The sequence below is a fragment of the Pungitius pungitius genome, chromosome 5 (genome assembly GCF_949316345.1).
Source record: "Pungitius pungitius chromosome 5, fPunPun2.1, whole genome shotgun sequence".
Classification (NCBI taxonomy): domain Eukaryota; kingdom Metazoa; phylum Chordata; class Actinopteri; order Perciformes; family Gasterosteidae; genus Pungitius; species Pungitius pungitius.
This window is the reverse complement of record NC_084904.1, coordinates 2,844,550-2,866,009: the sequence shown is the minus strand read 5'-3', so window position 1 is coordinate 2,866,009 and position 21,460 is coordinate 2,844,550. Positions and strand designations below refer to the sequence as shown.

Sequence of the window (21,460 nt, the reverse complement as noted above, 5' to 3'; positions counted from 1 at the left end):
GTAATGCCTGATGGCGTATTCAAATGATCTGAAACATGCGCAGCGCTTTAACCGTATCAAGATGTCAAATGAACACCAAGGAGAGATTTTGGATCAACTGGGTTGAGCGGAACCCTCCACGACCAACGACAAAGCCACGGACGGGTAGATGCCAGTCCGGCGAAAGGCCCGGTCGCAACACGCCCGCCGTTATTCGCGCGCCGGGAGCGAGGCGAGGTCACGCCACACCCCCCCCCGCCGACAGCCCAGGCAAAGCGAGGCGAGCGAGAGATTCGAGCGATTTGGGGTTTGACCGCGCCCAAAGTGGTCATCGCTGTCTGCAGGAAGACAGCACGGCGGTGAAAGGAGGAGCGGGGGGGGGGGGGGGGGGGGCGGGCGAGGGCTGTGACTCAGAGGGCACGCGGTTCCTAATGCTGTTCATGCTCCTACCGGCCGTCTTCAGGAGCCGATTGCGATTCACTACAACAAAGACAAGGGCATTTCATCCTTGGCCATTAAACCATTAACACATATATTATTAACCCGCCGCATTGGTCATTATTTTTAATTGGTTATTGTTCATTTATTCAGTCTTTTTCATTCGCTCTTTATTACCATGCCCACATCCTCGCACACAGGTTTTCTCATTTGTTCTGTGGGTGGAAGCTCGAGCCATGACAATAATATTTTCCTTCTATGGGAAACGCTGAGTGCAGAAATGACACATTATTATGTACAGTGATTTACTATTGTGTGCTTGCTTAAAGAGCTAAACTCCCCCTAGATTTATAAATCATCAAGTTTGTTGTTATTTGAGTGTGAGTACGTTAATGAGCTGATCAAATTCAAGGGTTTTCAGACTTTCTAGGCGCTTTTTGATTCTCTAGAAGATGGAGCAATTTGTTAAACTGTCATTATGGGATTCATCACAAAAACGACGACGACGACGCGTGATCTAAATTGAAGAAATAGTCGAGAGGAAATACTTGTATCCACCCTTACAACATTACCCATTTCAACTCACTTCTACCTCTCGACCCCCCCCCCCCCCTTGTTTCTCTCACTCTTTTCCCCATTGCTGCCCGTGACCTCGCCCCCCCTCGCAGCATGCGGCACCGGGAACGACTTTGGTTCACTTTTGGAGGTGGTTGAAGGATGCAAGGAAGGAGCAAAAAGGCCAGCTATCACCAAGGGGGGGGCGGGGGGGGGGATGCCTCACCTGCCTGAATCCTCGAGTCCCCTTCTTTCACTGTTCCTCTCATTCCCTCCCATTGTGTGAGCATCTGGTTAATGGGCTTCTTCGGTGGGAAGTCTCCTCATAGCCTGCAGTACAGTTTGTATAGTGATCTGTACTTTTATTACACAGCACACCTGTACACTGCCTGTGCAACATTTCATTGGATGTGTGTTTGTTCTGAACGGCTGGGTAATGGTTCTATACCCTGAAAGGGAAACAAGGAACGTTAATGAATCCCACCGCTGATTTCTGTACACGGAACAGAAGGAAATGTGTTCTGGCTGCAGACTGTCTGACTAGCCGGATGGAGACGTTGGTTGAAGATGCTGCATGTCCTCTCTCTTGGACACCGGTTCATATAACCTCCATAAACCACACATGTAATCCTGGCAAATCAAAGACAAAGCCAGCAGCCTTTTTATTTTTTTTTCCTTCTGTGAGCTGGCAGAGTGAACTCGGCAGGCATGCTGAGCGCTGAACACAACATTAAAGTGCATTCTTTTTAACCCACCCCCATCCTCCTTACGAATAAGCAGGGATCAAAGGATTAGAGCACCTTTATTAAAGCCGGTTTGAGACCTGAAGCCAACTACAGGCAGGCGGACACGGTGTCCACAGGACGGCGTGTCAAGTCCACCCAAGGCTCGGCTTCTTGTGGTCCCCGCGTGTTCAGACTGTAGAGGTCGTCTCAATGGATCATCTACTGATCTTCTAATGGACCACAGCAAACATCTTAAACACAGTTGTATGAACCAAAAATTGGGGGACATTGCATCTGGCATCTTGCGGTCTGGTCTCCTTGACGATGAGAAAATGACACCTGAGTTGTAAGAAATAACAAACAAAACCTCCGCTAGCGGTTTGACCGACGATGCGGTAGCCTTTACAGCGTCTAGATGACGGATAAGAAATCAATATCCTACCGTGATATCAACTGGTGTGTAAGCTTTTGACTCACCGTTGATAGATACACACTCAACAGCTCATTCCGGATGTGACACACACACGGTTGTGTGTGTCACATCCGGAATGAGCTGTTGAGTCTTTCAGTGAAAGGCGATGGAAATGTGTTTTCCAGATAGCATTACACTCGCAATAAAGCTCGCCTTGTGCCGTGTGATTGAAACAATGCGTCGCCTAAGCCGCACTGAGCCCACCTGTTTGTTCTTCCGTAATTGGATTCTGCTTCATTCCATTTGGCTTAATGCTGATGCATAATGCAGTGCACAGAGGGGACCGGCCATTAGCAGCCAGGGGGGGGGTGGGGGGGGGGGGGCGAGGCTTGGGAGGAGTAACCCAACCTTCGCCTGCCCGCCCGTCCTCCCATCTCCCCGGGACTTGGTCTCAGGGCCACTGTCCTTCAGAGCAGCCACTGGCTGCCTGGGTTGGTGGTTGAGGCGGCTGCTCGGGAATGGCGGGTGTTGATGTTAAACAATAAGCTGGCCCCTCAGCAGCATGTTAATCCGAAATAAACAGAAGCTGGCGCTGATTTTTTTTTTTTTTTGGTGGAGGAATCCTCATCAAGTATGAAGAGCTGCCACCAAAAAAACGGAAGGTAGAGGCGAATAATGTCATAAACATTGACATTAACTGTCTACCGAAGGCATAGAAATAACATATTATATATATTATATATGCTATACAAAATGGGTGAAAGCTCCTTCGACTGCGGCAATTATGCTATCTGTCCCACCGTGCACCTTATGTGCAGGATTCGTCCCGAGTAGGACGTGGATAGAGTGTCACGGGCAAATCTTTAAACATCATAACAGCTTCACGAACTTGTCATCATGACAGAGACTCCCACTTGCGTTTTTTGCCATTTTCATCGGGCCATACTTGTCTCATAATCAGCTGCCTGTGCTAAGTGGCTGGTGTCGATGGCTGCGTCTCAGCTCTGCCCACAACAATGATGAAGATAAGACATCTGGAGACGCGTGTGTGTGTGTGTGTGTCTGTGTGTGTGTGTGTGTGCTGGGCCATACACAGTGTTTGCACACATTGAATATGGGACCATTAAGTATTATGTTGGAGTAGAAATGCGGAGCGGTAAGAAGAGTGACATAAATCGTGTGGGTACTGGTATATAACTGAGTGGGTCAGGGTTCATTAGCGTGTCATCGGCTGCCTCCACACCAAAATAATAAGCTCTCTCTCTCTCTCCCTCTCTCTCTCTCCCTCTCTCGCTCGCTCTTCTCCACCTTTTTCACTGAGCTTTGAAAAAGGGGCCGTATGATGGAGTCGCCGCGCATACGAAACAGCTGATGAAGCCAACGGCATTAAAATTGTAACTGCGGGGTTGAGAGGCAAAGAGCGGCGGCGGCGGCCGCCTGACGAGCGGTGGAGCGGGCTCCGGTGAAATGACAGGGATTCAAGGAGCATGCAGTGTGCATTTTAGGAAATAACTGGCACCCGGATTAAAGGGTTAGTGCGAGAAAAGGAAAAAGATTTCCATTTCTTCTGACCCTTTTCCATAATTAGAATTGTTACCAGAGACAATTCACTGCTTCTTTTCACTGCCTTCGCATGAAATAGAAGCTGAGACATCTGCTGTAGCAAAGTCTATGGTCGTTTTTAACAGAAAAATTATGCAGCCCGGGGAAAATTAGAAGAAAATGACTGTTTTTTAAGAAGACATGGAGCAATTACAATCTGTACTCTGTGCGTCTCTGCACACGACACGTCGGGCCGTGTGGCGTAAAAAAAAAAAAAAAAAAAAACGACGACGGAGGCAAGTCAGTTGAGCTTTGATGAATGGATACGGCCCTGCTGACAGACGAGAAGAGAGGGTGACACAGCTGGGAGAGAGGGGAGGGAAGGGAGGGGTTGGGTAAAGGTTCACCACAGAGGAGTTGACAGATCCCAAATGGTCGCCTTTGGAGAGGCTCGGCTTCATTGCATCAGCTGTGGAATGTTTCACAGAAGACATGAAACGCCGCCTGAAAGATATCCCAACGGACGGCGTGGTCTCTCTGGGGCGAGACGGATGAGAAACTAGTTTGCCGTAGTATTAATATTTCACAACAGTATGAGTTCCTGACCTCAGACAACGGTGTACATTTTTGACCCGCTGTACTTTCCCATGTATTGATGGACACTTGCATTACGCCCCCCCCCCCTCCCCGTCCCCCTCCCCCCCCCCAATCCGACACGTGTTTGACCCCTATCCTCGTCTGCAGGAAAAAGCACCTGGTGCCTCACCACAACACCATTAGTGGTCAACCACACACACACACACACTCTGGCCCACGCTCCCCCACCAGAGATATTTTTAGGGGGATGCGATGCAGCCACTACGATAGCTAACGCTCAGAGATTCACACCCCCCCCCCCCCCCCCCCCCCCCCCCCATGACGGGAAGGGATCCGTTTTCCTCCGACAGAGACCGCAAACCATCCGCACACGCAGCAAATAGGTCGTCGGTGCGTGACCTCCGTGTCCCTCGGAGGGCGCTGAGGTTTCAGAGAGGGAAACGCGCGAATGTACACACGTCGAGTATTCGCACAACATTACGTTTTGTTGTTTGTTTTTTTATCTTTTGAGGATGAAAATCATCATAAGTTAAGCCGCTGCCAGTTGTAAAATCGAAACCTGCTACAATTAGACTTAGACAAAGCACTCCACTTTCCCCCCCGAGACCTTTTCCAAGCACATCTGTAAATACTTTGGGGCTGTAATTTCACAAGAACCCACGACTAACCCCGACAAAATCTACTTAAGCGTCAACATTTATCTGAATGAGCTGACCATATTGGGAAGAGATATTTCTTATTAAAATGTATGCATCACGTGCACCTTTTTATTTGAAAGGTAAAACGCATGTGTGCCCCTACGTGCAGTGTTATATTAACGCCCTGTTAAACGTTTGTCTTTCAGCCTCCACCATTGCTGAGAACGGGAGGAAAACGTGCCTGAAGCTCAAAGTTTTCGTCCGACCATCAAGTGAGTGTTTGCACGCAGCAGGAGGCTTTGTAATGGAGCTCGTTGAAGTACACGTTCGGATTGAAAAGCAAAACAGTTTATGTCCTCCTCTCTGGTTACCTCACTTCCTCCTCGATTACCTTCTGCTCGCTGTCCAACATGCCCCCCTTCCATTAATCACCCCAAAAAAAAACGACTTTACTCGCGAAGAATGTTTTTTTTTTTTTTTTTTTTTTTTTTTTTTCTTCTTCTGAAAACATGACGGATGAAAGGTGAACACATCTAATGAAATCCAGGTCACGTCATACTTCATCTGAATGTTGCCATGAGCTTTGTTGCTTGGGATGTTGGGATAGAAAGAGAGGGAGGGGGGGGGGGGGGGGGGGGGGGGGGCAGAGCGAGGCGGGGAGGGGGAGGGTTCAAATGTCACTAACCTATTTGGCATAAACATCTAATGATCTCTCATTCTCCCTATTTTTCTGTTATAGACAGCTGTGTGAAAACTATAGGCGTACATGACCGTGTTTTTGATGTAAACGACAAAGTAGACAATACATTAGAACCACGAGGTTAGTATGGCTTCCTGCTTATTTGACTCTCTTCAGTGTGACCATCCATCTGTACACGTGCCTTCTGTCTGTGTCCGTTTCCTTTGATGCTGAACCCTGCTTCCACATCTCTGCCTGATGCTTCTCTCCCACTGACTCTTCTCCAGATGTTGTGTCATGCCACCTTTGCTTGCATATTAAAGTGATATGTGAAATGTGTATATATATATATATACATATATATATATATATATTTCACATTTATGGATGTGTTAGTTTACAGTTTTTGGGATGGTCTCAAAGATTTTTGTTGCATTCACACACTGTGTTTCACACCTTTTCACTGCCAGCAGCATGTTGGAGTCCGTAGCATTTCTTTTTTTTACTAGAATCATTCTGCACCAACACGTGTCGCTAACTTGAGTTGGATTATTTTCTGCGTGATCTAACCCCGTCGCTGCACTGAAACTAAAACATATTCCAACTCTCTGAGACCAACATGTCGCATACAGGACACATTATTCGTTTGAAAGGTTTGCACACCATTTTGAAACTGTAAACTAACTGTAAAAATCTTTTAAAAATTCATCATGCACTGATATTTAACCTGGACCCATCCTCCTGGCTGTCATCCTGCTTTGTCCTCCTCTCTGTCCTGTCTGCTTGTTTGACGGCTGCCACTCACCTTGCATGCTTCATTCATCCGTCATCTACTGCTGGCACGTTCCTCCAGGCCATACCAGAAACAACACACACACACACACACACTCACAGACTCACAAATAGACTTTTGTAGTTATGTAGTTGGCGAGCCCTCTGTTCTGTCAGCTGTTCATGGTTAAACTTCTTCCCCATGATGCTGTGGGCACACTGCCGATCAGATATCCTGATGCCACTCCCACAAAGCAGCCACTTCACCTGGGAGTTGAATTAAAAATGTTCCAGACAGGATTTTAAGCATGACATAGCAACTCAAGTTCATACGGCAACTCAGACTTCACCTTTCCAACTCTACGAACTCTATGACCTCAAACATCTCAGTAAATGCACGGATGTCTCCACTTTTGCTTTTCATTTTGAAATATAACTCACACCCTCGTACCACACAATTGTGATTTTTAAAATGAATTGCACACCGCCTGCTTTTGTAGATGCAGTTTGTACCATCAATAAAAAAAACTCCTCTCCTCCCTTCTGTGTCTTGTCCCTCAGACGACACCAGCCACGAGCCGGCCGAGCCTTCCCGAAGCGACGAAACCAACGCCGCGCCGCACCTGCAGAAAACGAGTCCGGTGCTGGCCCTGTTGCTGCTCTGCCTATCGGCACTCTTCACTTCATAGCGCCTTCCCCTGTCCCGGGGAGGGTGTGGGGGGGGGGGCGTTTACACCTAGCGTGGCCTGAAGCTGCCCACGGGTGCAGGGAAGTGGCGGGATTTGCGTGGAGCGAGTTCGCTCCTCACGCATCAAAGCAGGCTTCTCGAGGAACCCTCTATTTTTTTCAGAAATATATTTAAGTGGTCTTTCTCCGTCTGTGAGTGAAATAAAGTTGATGTTGGAAGCGGGGAAAGACAGTTTTTTCCCCCTTAAACGTTCAACTAAGATGCCAAATCCCCCCTTTTTTTCGACACATGATTCTTATTTTCCGGTGACTTTCGACATCCCTTTACATCATGTTTTATGTAACCACATCCCTAATGTTTACCCACATGCACACATACACAGCAAATACACAACACCAACCGTCAATAGCAGTAGGGTTTTTACAGTAGCAGTAGTGGAAGAGTGAATATGCTAGGTGTGCTAGAAAGAACCCAACACACACAAATAAATGAGAGCTCTCCTGAAGCCTTTTGGAAAGCATAGTGATCGAGTCGTGCTGGGTTTAAAGTGAGGAGATCAGGCCTCCATTCCACAGGGAAGTGGAAGTGCGGAGCCGAAAGACGAAGACGCGAGTAAAAGAAAACGAAACGGGTTTTTTTTTAGCAGGTCGGACCGCAAACCCCCGGCACCGAGAATGACACACGCGCGGCATGCCCCTCCGCCCGCGGGCTCACCGGGCTGTCCCGGGTTAACGGATTGCAGCCCATTTGCCTTCGCGAAATCCAAAAAAATGGTGTGCGTTTGCGGTGATTGAGCCGCTGTGGGCTGTGGGCTCTTTTTTGTTGCCCTGCCGTGTGAAGAGCACCACAGTCAGCTCGATGAAACACATTCGCTCCGCCCCGCGACTCGCAGAAAAAACAGCTAAATTGAAACTTTCTCACCAGACAATTTGCAGACTGTTATTAAGATGGAGGATCAATACATTTTCGAAAGTTGATCACACAATTTCACGGCAACAGTCACAGTTATTTTACGCAATGTTTACCGAGCAGGGCTGCAATTGTTCTCTCCGCTCTATTTGACTATTAGTCGATATAACACTCACATAGACATTTGTATTCGCAGCTTTCTTTTCAGTGATATTGATTGTTTGAGTGATTGTTTAAAAAATGATTTGCAGATCAATTTGAGACTTTTATTCTTTGTTAACTTTTAAGTTATTTTAGGTTTTTGCCAATTGTGTTTCCAAAAGAATGTCTTTGACAGTGGGGATACTTTCATCTTTTCTTTTTTTTGTACCTTTGGATATCGACTTAAATTCTAACAACAACCGATCACATGGGAAAGTGACCATTTAAATCACAGAACCATACTCGTGTCCCCGACTGTCTCACTTAAAACCACAACCATGAAAACTCAAACATTAGTTACATGGTTATCACATTCAGTTTATTCCAGCAGTTATGCATTATTCCCGTGACCGCTCCAATATCATCAATTAGTGGAAAACACATAGCGCAAACCAACCATTTCATTCAAGGCAATGCAAAGCTCTATTTAGTCAGGTTTATGTCAGCACTTACACCAATAAAGGAATCCACTACTTTTGAATGATCTTCAGCATCCTTCAGCCCCTACAGATGCACATGGTGAGTTAGCATAATGGAGGCCGTTACGTCTCTTTTGCAAACAATAGGCACTTCTTTCTGCTTGCTTTTCAAAGAAATACGGATGGATGGAGAAAGGAACTCCCTGCTTTTAGAGACAGTGTTTCTGCATCAGCAACATGCACCAGCTGGTTTTAAAAAGACAGATTGAAAGAGAGCAACAAAAGGAGCACAAGAGCAATTACGTGTCCACTGCTGGCTCCTCCAGTTACAGGTTTAAGTGACTCTTTAATGAGGTTCCAAATGACAGGCATGTGGACCCCATGTTGTGGCAAGGGGAGTTATTCCTGGTATTAAAAATAGATAGGCGGAAGGCTTGGGGGGTCTCGGGAGGGGATTGTAGATTTCCTTCATGGGGCGGAGGGGGAGGGGGGGGGGGGTTAAAGCACGAACCTATGAACTAGCAGTTTGAGAGAATGGAAAGAGATGGAAAGACGTGAGAGAGGTAGCTGAGGACAGTGTGACTTGAGTGCCTAACAAAACCAAAAGAATCCAACGCACACTACCGACAAACCACACCACATTCAATGACCTATTATTCATCATTCTAAAGGCATGCACTGTTTGGGTTTTTTCTCGCTTTATTTTCATTTTTGTGGCTGCCTCTTTTGTTTTGTTTATTTGCGCCACGGTAACAATGCCATTACAGCTCAGCTGTGGGGGGTAATAGGAGCCGAGGCCGTTTAATGAGGTACTAATTTTCTGTAGAAACACCACAGGGAATGAGCATCTAATAAGATTCAGAATCGACAGCAGATTAACACTAGTCTTTTATCAGATACCAGCTTCAATTGTACTCTCTTATACCAATACTACTATTCGTCATTATTGCTATTATTACCATGGTTTATTCTGTACACTCTTTGACCTGGGAAATGAGGATCAACTTAAAAACTGGATACCGTGTATCCTGAGGTAGTCAACCATAGAGGAAGTAGTCTTAGGTTAGTATCCGTTTTGTACCTTTCTGAAGGACAAAAGAAAAAAAAAGAGATAATTGTTAAAACTGTATAATTATTATTATTGTTATGATGATGAGGATTATGACTATTATTAGGACAACTTCTTGATGTAAATAGTGTTTGATATTAAAGTATTAATTTGGTTCATATGTCTTTTCTAAAAAAAAAAACACACAAATTAAACGGTATTATCTCTGGTTTCTCCGGAGTGCGTACTTCTCCTCAAACAATGCATTGAGTGCTTTGATCCTCAATGCCTAAGGAAACGTTGAACTACTATGAAGGTTGGAACCTGTGGGAGCTGTACACAAGTGTACAGAAGGCTGAACATTAGTCAAACGAGTGGCTCACCTGTTACACGTTTCAAACCAGTCACCAACTTCACATCTCTTCATTTAAGGATCCTCCCTTGGAAAGAAAAGCTTTGGACTTGATGGACGGCTTCTTTGTACCAGTTGGGCCTTCGGTGTTTGGAAGCATGTTGGCCTTTAAAGATCTGCCATAAGCGGACGGTTTGCTTTTTAATGGAAGGATCTATATTTTCATTATGTGGCATGCGCATGAACTTGATGACATGTATGAAAAAAAAAAAAGAAGAAAAAAAATATCTAAAAAGTTTCAAAAACAACGTTTTCTTTTGCTCTTGTTTTCTTTTCCTTTGAGTCGTGTTAGATTTTCAGATCACTTTCATCCTTGTGTGTGTGTGTGTGCGCGTGTGTGTGTGTTTTTGCATCCCCCCATTCGAGTGATGTCATTAAAGCTGTGTAGTGACAGATGACAAATGTACATAACACAAACAGTGGTTGTGAAGTGACAGTAGGGAGTCGGTCATTTTGTAGTTCAAGAGCAACTTTTCTTTTTGTGACTCTTTCTGTACCTGTATCAGCTGATTTCATCCCATGGCCGTTGCAGTCTGTTCTACTGAACCAACAAACTATTCCTAATCTGTCACCTCTCCCGAAAGGAGGAGTTTTGGGAGTGTACACATCAGTGCGTGGACGTTTTTTCAGTGTGTGTGTGTGTGTGTGTGTGTGTGTGTGTGTCTCATTTGCTGTTGCCGCAGTGAATGGGAAGCGGCAACCCTCTTTGGCAACGAAGAGTGTTTCCCATGCCTTAGCCCTTTAGCCTCTGCCCTGGCAGCCCCGTCTGTGTACAAGACGCTTTCTGCCATTGTGCTTTTACACGGGACGGCTGCTGGCGTCCAAGAGACCACAACAGGGCCCTTCACTTTCTCTCCCCTTTTTAACTGCCCTTAGTGTGTGCCCCCCCCCTCCCACCCCCCCCACCAAATCCTAAACTGCATTGTTAGTGGGGTAAAGCTTCCCATCCATCCAGGTTCTGCGCATACGGAGCAAAAGCCTCTCCTCCCGTCACCTCCCCTCTTGCCCATGAGCCACTTCTGTCTCCTTGCCCTTGTGCTTGTGTAACCTCCACCACACCACCTGCTGTTCTTCTTCCCTCACCTTTGAAAGCCCGCCCCCACTTTGCCATCATAGGGGGGAATGTTTCCAACGTGCTCTTTTACAGTATATAAACAACAAAAGAATTGACAAAAAACGATCTGTCTTTGTATATACACGTGTCTGAATTATGAGTAATACAATAAAACAGAAATACCTTGCTTTAATTGTCTTGCTACTCTTTTTGCTTGAAAGTACAACTGGCATGCAATATACTTGATGAATTAGACAGTGCTGCTTATTAGAAGACTTAACAATGACGGTAATGAGGTACGTATTAAATATTCCCACTGCAATAGATCAAACTGACCTGCACCTCTTACTCAGGCAGAATTGTGTTTCATCACTCATCTTGTGCCGAATTAAGTGCACAAACACACATGCTCTCACTCCTTCATATATACATCCCATCGGTGCCTTTACATGGCTGGAATCACAGCCTCTGAAGACCGATCTGACTGAGAGGGAAACCATCCATCAGGATCAGAACAAGACCTTAAACCTCCTTTCACTTCAGTTGGACACTAATGAGGACACCTAATAACCTTCTGCTGGACCCTATCAGCGCCATTTAGCTTCACCCTCCATTATCTCTGGTAATTAGACTGAGTGCCAGTAAGCCCCGAGGACCAAATGGGTAAGGGAAGGCCTCCTCGTGAGCCAGTTGGAGCGATGTTATGATCATTGGTATAAATTGAATGAAGAGAATACAGGCAATACTCAATATGGAAGGTGCAATTAAAAAAAAGATGGATCTGAAAGAGAATTCGATACATATGCAGAAGCTTGTCTTTTTGAGGGCATAGATATGGTATGACGGGCTTTCTAGCAGGTTTACGCTGAAGACTTGGTAGGCTGGAGAAAAAACGAGATGAGGCAAAATTCATAAAATCTCACCAAGGATGCAATCCTCTCCAATCACATCCCATTCCAAAACTGGTTACTTTTTTAAGCCTCGGAAAAAGAAAAGCTCTTCCCATGAACACACTTGACATGATGAGCCAATTAGTGTCAAGTGGTTCTTCCTGGTATTATTACCAAAGGACGGCTCTGGAGATGCAGGTGTGTGTGTGTGTCTATGAAGACCAATAAAGACAAATCGCTGCAGCTCGTCATTAAATCTGAGGTAATGATATCTCTGCGTGAAGATGTCTCCCAGATGCACCATTAAGTTCTGTGACCGGCGCTGAGTGTGAGCAGGGCAGCGGGACGAGACGACAACGCGGATGTTCTCTCCCCGACTTAACTGCGCCTTTGATTCCATTTCCCCTTCTGCCAGTGTCGCTTTCTGATAGAAGAAGTTTCATCTGTGCGCATTAACAAGGCAACCGCCAAGTCCTGAAGAGGCCACTTTGGTTAAGGGCTTTTGAAGACATCGTTCTGAAGTCAGCTGGCTCCCTTATTGGGTGCACGGTGTTTCGTTTTCCATGTGAACAATCAGTTTGACTGACAGCTTTGAATGATGTCTTCAGTTAATCGCTCCAGTGGTGTGAAAAGGTCATAAATCACCCAATTATGTTGCCCCGCTTTATGCATGGATATTTTTGGGGGAATATTTAAAATGCCTCCGAGGCATATCAACTTAGTCAACCCCATATTTATTGAGAGGGATTTTGGGGGGGGCGGCCGCTTGTGCCAGAAATAACTGATAAGCTGAATACATTTTCAGAGCCTCAGTCACAATGTGGATTGGTTGGAAAGTTTCAACTGCACTCCAGGTCGGGATTTATGATTCATGACAGCTTTTACACGTTTTTATGAACGAGTTCAGAGAGAAAATAGAAATAATCATTCAGAGAAGTCCAAATAAAATAGATATTGCTGGCTGGACACTTTTCTTTCAGAAATCCCATCAGCCCATTGTTTTGTCGAAGGAGGCAGAATGCACATTTCCACGCGTCTGTGTTTGATCAATATACATCAAAACAAAAGGTTTTTGTTACATTTATTGTATTTGTGGATACGGAGCCTCATAGGAAACAAGATCTCCCACTTGAAGCAGGCAAAATGAACCAACTCTTGAAAGATCTCAGCCTGTAAACTGTACAACGCAAGACTCTGTAGAAGACAAGGTGAAGCATTTTAGTTGCCAAACATGTTTGGGGAAATATATTGTAGGTTTTGAAGGTGTTTTATTTGTGCGAGTGTTCTCATTCCATTATCAAGCCCCAGCATGTCTCTCTACAAGGCCCAAGGTAGGCCGCCATCAGCTCATTGTGTTTCATTCAGGTCATTTTCTTTCACTGATGCTTCTCACATGTTGACCTTCAGGGGCTGAGAGATAAGGCGCTGCAGCCAATCCAGAGGAGGATTACAGGAACACGTGGCACTCATACCAAATGATCAGTGTGAAGGCAAATCAGACAGAGTTTGACAAAGGCGATGATGAAAAAGATTTTTTTTTGTATTGCTTGCTTGTCCAAAGTTGTGTTCACACTTTCAAATTGTGACTAAAATAGAACAAAAGGTCGACGGAGGATTTGAACTACAACAACAGGGTGGTCAGTTATCAGTTTTTGTGTGTGAGCCGTCGACTGATATGAAGACGGCAGGTTTCCACACAGCGTCTCAGACCTCGTGTTGTGTGTTACAGCGAGTATTCACACATGTAGACAAGAAGCTTTCCCCCCCGTGACGGCTAATTTCACAGTGTGACCCAACGGTTCACCACAAAACCAGCAGTGGGCTTAAAAGCACGAGAACCGGGCTGCATGTTTCTAACATGTTTCAGTCAGAATGGCATCCCGCGTGTCTATTGGCTTACCCCCTCACAGGAGGGAGAAGGTATATCCGTGGCACACCGCCGAGTGCTGAGGCATCTGAGCCCATCGATCGCCAGAGGGGAGACGTCCGGAGTCGCTTCCCGAGCGCCTCGTGCCCAGTGAAAGAATGAATGAATGAATGAGGCAACAGCGATGACAGGGATAATACATTGACATGGTAGCGCTAGATCATGGAAAGGTCTTTGCCCCAGGGTCATAAATTACATTCTAATGATTTTGTCATCTTGTTAAAACAATAACTTTTGAACCCAGTCTCTCTTCCTTGCCTCCATAACCTTTGATTTATGCTTTTCATTTTTCGATCTCGCGACATCGTCTCTCTTTCGGGCGCAATGAAATATTGTCACAATTAATTTTCTTTTTTTCTGCCTTAATTAGTTTCCTTTAATGTGTCATCCATCATAAGTGGTGTGGATGAAATGTTGAGGATACTGAGAGCGGGGAAACTCGGCCAGGAGACTATTATGAGATGTATTACAGTGGAGTTGCTGAAATAAACATTGGCTTCAGTCGGATTTTTCTCCTCTGACAATATCTCAGTTCAGTCTTTCACAGTTTCTTGGAAGCCTTCATCCTTGCAAATGGGTCTTCCGCTGGATTATCACTTCTGCACTTGATAGCATGACATTGTATTTCAAATGAGAATGCAGTATGTCTGGGATCAGATTGACAGAGGAATGAGTGTTCCATCTTCTCACTAATATATACTCTATATACTATTGAAGGTAAGGTTTGTAACCAGACAAAAAGAAAATTTACAAATTGCTAGTATGAGTGAACAGAACATTTTGGTCTGCAGTAGTACAAGTAATATTCCAACATTTTACTTACCAAGATTGTTTTGGACCTACTATACTTGATTTTATCATATTAAAGTTAGAGTTTTTTATTGCTTTATTAGTTTATCTTCAACATACCAAACCACTTCCGACTTTTATCAACTAATTTAACGACATAGTATATTGAGGCTTTTTTAAAATACCTTATCATGATCTGTTTAGGACTTTTCTCAACATACTATAGTGTGACATTTATATATTTTTTCAACATATTATGCATAACATTTTCACAACTCTATTTGACATATTACACCATGCTTCTGTTCTATCTGAAAAAAAAAAGTCATGGTAGACTATGTCGAAGAAAGTCGGATAGTATAATTTGTGGAAATAGTACAAATTTAAAAAAAGAAACCCATATCATAGTATGTAAACTAAAGTCATATTGTATTATTTCTAAAAATGATCCCAAAAACGTTACTGTATAGAACAATGGAGTAGTTTGTCTTTTTTAGAATGTCAAAAAGTCACTGTATAGTATTTAAAAGAATGTCATAAAATTACAACGAATGAAGAAAAATAATAATATATAATGTCAACAATGTAGAGTATTCTGAAAAGTCATGAAAATTCTTATTGCTTCAAGAATATATATAGTATGATATGTAAAGTGTAATACAAGTAATGTGTGTCTTAAAAACACAGAGAGTAGCAATACATTCTCAAAAAAATTGAGAACTCATATAATTGGTCTTGTCCTAAGAACACTGTATGATATGCCATAAAAATGACATCGCCATGTCCTGTACTATTGATTATTGTTGTGTTTTGTTGGGATGTCGGAGAGCTCTTGGTTGACCTCTGGCTACGTGACCCCTGCAGTCTGCTTGATCAGGAGGCCGGAATATTTAGCCACTGATTCAAGGGTTGATGCCGGCGGCAGAGAGTCGCTGTGGATCTGTTGAAGCAACAGAATCATCTTTGTTCGTTTGTTTGTGTCTGTAATTGGACAGAAGCCTGGAAGTGGCCATGATTCATACAGGTAGTCATGTTCAATCAGGCAGATATTGAAATGTCTCTACTTCACATCTGCTTCACTATATATTGGCAAAATAAACTTGACTGGATTGACAACACTAACACACTATTAGAAGGGACAGAGCAGACTCTATCTGCTGGGGAGACTGAGGTCTTTTGGAGTGCAGGGAGGATATTCTTTGACTGTATGAGCCATTTGTAGCTGAAGGGGAGTTTCATTTAAAGCCTGTTACCCATCAATACCCACGTTAAGACGTCCTACATTCATTTGGACACTAAACCGTTAACGTTAGTAAGAAGTAATCTTTGCAAAGGCATGAAGGACCAAATATTCTTGATTATTTTACATTCAATCGTGCTTAATTCCCTGTCACTAATCGTTTTCTTTCTCGACATATGTTCATGTTTAATCTTACTAATGATGTAGACCAGATGAGCAGTATGAATTCTGTAGTCACAGAGGCAATCTGCAGGCATTGTAGCATGCAGTCCAGCCCTTTTATACCTTCCTCTGACAGGCCGTGTCATAGACCAGCCAATTATAATCACAGCCATTAATAAATGCATCTGGATGTGATTGCAGTTAGGTAAAAATATATGTAAAATCTGTCCCAGCTGGTTTTGTATCATGATGATCTCAAGTTAAACTACATGCAGCTGCTGAACAGAGCCATTATGTTTTTGAAAACCAATAATAAGGAAAACAAAAAACACATTTAGATAAAAATATGAATCAACATCATGTAATATGTTACTTTTTAATTGGGTGGAAGCAAGTTGAAACACTGCGATATGATGTGATGTGACTTGCTCCATTCCCTTTAATTAAGCACTAGAGATGGAAATATGTCATAATGACCCTTATTTCTTTATATATTCCTTGCTGATACCCAGGATTTGAATGTCCACGTAAACACAGAATTCAACATGCGATGCATCATCTATAGCAACCGCCATGGCAACGATAGAATCCCTGTAATAATCATAACATCAATATCATAAAAATAATGAGAATGATATGCAAATGTCTCCCTAGTAATGCCATCAACACTTTTTAATGTCGAAACAACTGTAAAATATTGCCAGCCGAAGCAGTTTATCTTGATATCAGCTTTCATATAATTTATGTGTATTAGTGAGTGTGATTCCCACAGACCATACTTTTAATATCAGGCTATCTATCATGATCATATCCCTATGATCAGCTCATGAACATTTTATGTTAAAAGCGTATCTTTGGATTTTGCAATTTGGTGAGGTTAGGTCATTGATTGTCCTGAACAGAACTGTGACACAAGTGTATCTGCTCTTTACCTCCATTAGCATTACAGTTAACCTTTTTGTTCCCACGTAATGGGCCACCGGTGTGCCACAGGGCTCCGTGCCCACGTAGTTTTGTCTTTTTAAGGTGACTGAGAAGGTGCAGCTCGTCCATAACGCCAAAAGCAGCTAAGCAAAGATGCCTAAAGGTCATAAATCTTGAAATAGCAGTAAAACTCATGTAGGGAGAGAGGCAAAGGGAGACAAATATTTTCATTTGTGTAATATAATAAAAAATAACAAATCTTTTATGGTAATACTGTTCAAATTATGCATCTGAAACCATATTCGGACTGGATCTTGTTAAATGTCATTATCCTGAAGTGTTACTGAATAAGATTAATTGAGGGATAAGGCAAAGCTAATTGTGAGAGTTCTACTGCACATAGCTGTATTAACGCTCAAAGGAAAGAGCATTTATTAATCTCAAATTGTCAGAGGCTAAAAAATAACTCAGTTTTCAACATCAGCATTCTTAATTAAAGCCTGAGGCTTTGGCGCGATTTCCAAATCTCATGCAAATGCCCTTTGTATGATCTTGCTAACTTACCATTCTTTCTCTTTTCCTCCCTACTGTCTTTTTTACAGCTTTTTCACCCCGAGATAAGACACACACACACACACCACATTCCTCTTTCGACACACATTGAATTATTAATTGTATGTTTACTATATGTTTACTGTTTTTGTACTATCTGGACCTTGAGTCTGAAATAAAGTTGATTGATTGATTGATTGACTAATTATAGATTTTCTTATATCATTTTCTAGAAATAGAATTTCATGAGAAATGTTGACATAGGTTTGGTCCAGTTCACATTATGCTCAACATCGCCTCGCAGAAATACAAAGTTTCAAATTATAAATGATGAGCATTTTGTGTCATCAATGAATAAAACATCAGTTGGATATATTGAGGCATGAAAAAGACACTCACATTTTTTAAACTTCCCCCCTGTTCTTTGTAGGCACTCACTGACTTTTTAGTCAGGGTGCTGGGGGTCAATCCTAAATGTCAGGGGTCACATGGTCGACATTTAAATATGGCCTTAAACCCCTGCCTGTACTGCCGAAGTAGAGTGCACAAGTTCTCCCAGCTCATGTGCTGTAACACTCACTATGTCACCATGCTTTGTGCATAAACATAAACCATAAATAGTTTCAAATATATGGTATTTTTTGTGTGCCATCAGAACAAACATTTATATAATATCTAGACAATGCACTCAATGCATTGATGGAGTCAAAAAGGGTGAAATGCAAGTCTCTTTAAACAATAACACATGTAGGGCTTGTGCAAAATACCATTATTCCACATTCCAAACCAATAATTGGCCTAGATGGCATGTTTTTAACATCTTCGCACTGGCTGGTTAAAAAAAAACAGTAGTGTAGCCCTGGCTCAAAATTCATCTAGACATCATGGTATAGATATTAAAAACATTGGTTCTAGGGTAAAAGTACTGTAAAAAATAGTTACAGGTGGATAAAAAGGTATTCTAATTAGAGAATCATAATATTATAGTTCAAAGATTGCAGTTTATGCTAATTAGAATAGTTTGTTTTAGAGGTACGGATTCATCCCTGACAGTCTAACTTGGTAGTGATGAAACATGTCAATCTTTGTTAATTGGATTGTCCTGACACTAACAGCCAATCCAACTCCATTCTCAGGTAGCGGGGCGGGGCTTAGGCGTATGCGGTCAGGTTCGGTGGATTCAGAGAAACACAGAAGCCAGCTAACACCGTCAAGGGAATATGCGACATTAACGGTGTAGGAGAGCAACAGTGTTCATAACTTAAGGGTCGACGGCCAGTTAGGAGTCTACAAGAGGTAAATTTATTTCTTTGTGTGCTGTGACTAAAAGTTGTAGTGTAAACAAGTTACGATGCTAATCGCGTCAATTAGCACAAGCATAACTCCGGTTAGCTGTGCCTTTGAATTCATTTGTAAATCGACATGAAGTAGCATTTGGACTTGTTGTTTAGCTGAGTTGTCTGATTCAGGAGACGGACACGAGGGACGGAAAGAGAGGATCGGGACGGCGCCTTTGGGCCACGCAGGAGGGCGTTTCCCGCCTCGGCTTGTGCTGCTGTTTTCTTCTTCCGGACTTTGCCTGCCGTCCATTGCCCGGCTTCCGCTCATCTTCCCCTTTCTACATTGCACGTGATTTGTGAGTAACTATCTGGCACGTGGCTTTTTGTCAACGGCTTGTATTGACCAACCGAAGCGACCATTGGTGCATTGGTGCAGCATTGGTGTCACATGATCTCACACATGCCCGCATAATTTATAATGCATAATGAACACTTAATCAAGAAACGAAGTGTTCATTTAAAAAATGCTTTTAGTTTATATTGTTTGTACACGTACTTCTAGGAGAGTAACAGTGTGTTTGTGTGTGTGTGTGAGAGAGAGAGAGAGAAAACAGAAGAGCAGATGTTATCTGACAGGTGCAGTGGGCCCTGCGTGGTGTTGGGGCAGCAGATATGACAGGGGTTTTGCATACACTGTGAGAGCAAACGCTGTGCACTTCAGTACCTGTCGTGACTATACCTTATGGTCGGATACTACAGTTTGGTACGGGGTGTGGAAGGATTAGTCATGTCGATGTTTCGCATTGTTGATGTAATGTGATCACATCGACGCGGGCGCAGAGAAACCCCGAAAACGACTCGGACTGCCCTGGAGTGTGAAAACAATACAAAGTCACTGACAGGATGTGTCGTGTTTTCCAAGTTTCCATTGCCACACGCGTTTGCTGTTTCTGTGGGAGGCTTCATTGCACTTGTAAAGCTTTCAGCTTTTCATGCGAGTGGCATGACTCATGTGAATAAAAATCAAGCCGAGTTGATATGTTTGGATGCGTCAACGTGAGCCACAAATCTCTCTTTGCAGCTTGAGGTGCATTTCATACTCTTTACGCCTGCTAACAGAGTGGCCGTCTCTGTGTTGATTTGGTGTAATTATTGAAAATGCACCAATGACTAGCAGATGCCCAGGTTCATGTTCCCCCCCCTGGCTGTGAGTGTCGCTGTCCCTCTCCTGCCTGCTCATGAATACGCCCGGCAGACAGGCCCCTTGGCAGGAGGGGTGGACCGGCTGCAACCGGGTCAAGGACAAAGGCAACCCAAGGCACTAGATGCAGAAAACCAAATGAGGCACTCCTCCTGGAATGTAGCTGTTGAGTGAAGTGGATTTGCACACTTGCGTGTGTGTGTGTGTGTTTGATTCTGTGCACTTGAAAACTGAGTGTGTTTAAGTTTCTGAGTGAGTGGGTGAGAATGTGCCGGGGATGGTTGTGGGTTTGGCGGGTAGGTGGATGATGACAGAGCAAAGGTGAGCAGGGTGATATGTTTTAAGCAGACAGTTGGGTACCTCTTAGCAGACTAAGCCACTAATTCTAGATAAAAGTCCATTGAACTGTGATATAATGAGGCTACAACCACATTCCAATGCAAGGACGTGAAAATGTCCTGCAGCATTCAAAGATAAGTGCTGTGATATTTTGAGGTCATATCCCCAAAGACTTTGCCCCAACTTGCAACTTGACATACATTCCCGTCTTTTTAATCCTCATATATCTGCAAAACTGCAGGCAATTAATGTGCAAATCACGTTTTTTCAACAATGTAAAACAAACCAGTGGACCATTGGGTAACATTTTCTAAAAGCAATTATGCAGTTTATTACTGTGGGGAAAATAGAAGTTTGCTTTACAGTTGGAATTTAGTTGTGTCTTTGAGGATGTGTTTATTTTCAGAGAAACAACTTGATTTAACACCATTTATTGCATATTTATTAGTGGGAACTTTTTTAACCCACTGTGAGCCGACTAAAATACTCTCTTTGTTACACTCAACTGGAAGCCATTCATTTTGAATGAAATTTCCAGCTGTCCATTTTTAATTAGCACTAAATTACCAACTGCTTTACAGTACAATTGACAAAGACGGACTAGTAAAAACATCAATGATATCTGTGAGAGGCCGACATAATGTACTCATTTTTGGGATGATTTTGTTAAATCATTCTATCACTCTTTACCTTTCATCGAAGCACACGGTGGTAATATATGAAACTAGCAATAAAAATCCTGTGACTAAAAACCAGCCCTCATTTATCATTTGTGACTATTGGATGAAACCAAACCGTAAACAACCCAATACCCACTGTCCTGTGTTTCTCCCCCCGTGGTTGAACTGAGTCGCTGTGACCCTCCGCGTCAGGTGAAATTGAGCATTGGGCTCATTGTCATTGTCTGAGAGCTGTGTTACATGGACTCTGTGAGACCGAGCGTCACGGCCTGGTTTGGTCAACTTGACCAGGTCACGAGGTCAATCCTTTTCACAAGCAGCGTTTCAGGGACGATTAAATTCATCCAGCAGCGAGTGGGTGTAATGATAATAGCAATACTAATGAAAGCCATCCAATGTATCTAAAGAG

At 43.4% G+C, this 21,460-nt stretch overlaps 1 protein-coding gene across 3 annotated transcripts in view; it reads left to right on the top strand.

Moving 5' to 3' along the window:
• efna5b (ephrin-A5b) overlaps positions 1-11,254 on the top strand; it is a 91,551-nt gene extending 80,297 nt beyond the window's left edge. For 2 of the 3 annotated variants that reach the window (XM_037482594.2, XM_037482593.2), the window contains exons 3-5: positions 5,093-5,158; positions 5,626-5,706; positions 6,898-11,254. In XM_037482594.2, the coding sequence (XP_037338491.2) occupies positions 5,093-5,158; positions 5,626-5,706; positions 6,898-7,025 (275 nt within the window). In that variant the 3' untranslated portion in view covers positions 7,026-11,254. The remainder of the gene's footprint in view (positions 1-5,092; positions 5,159-5,625; positions 5,707-6,897) is intronic. The other variant, XM_037482595.2, reaches the window with a different exon arrangement.
• Positions 11,255-21,460: the final 10,206 nt, after the last annotated feature.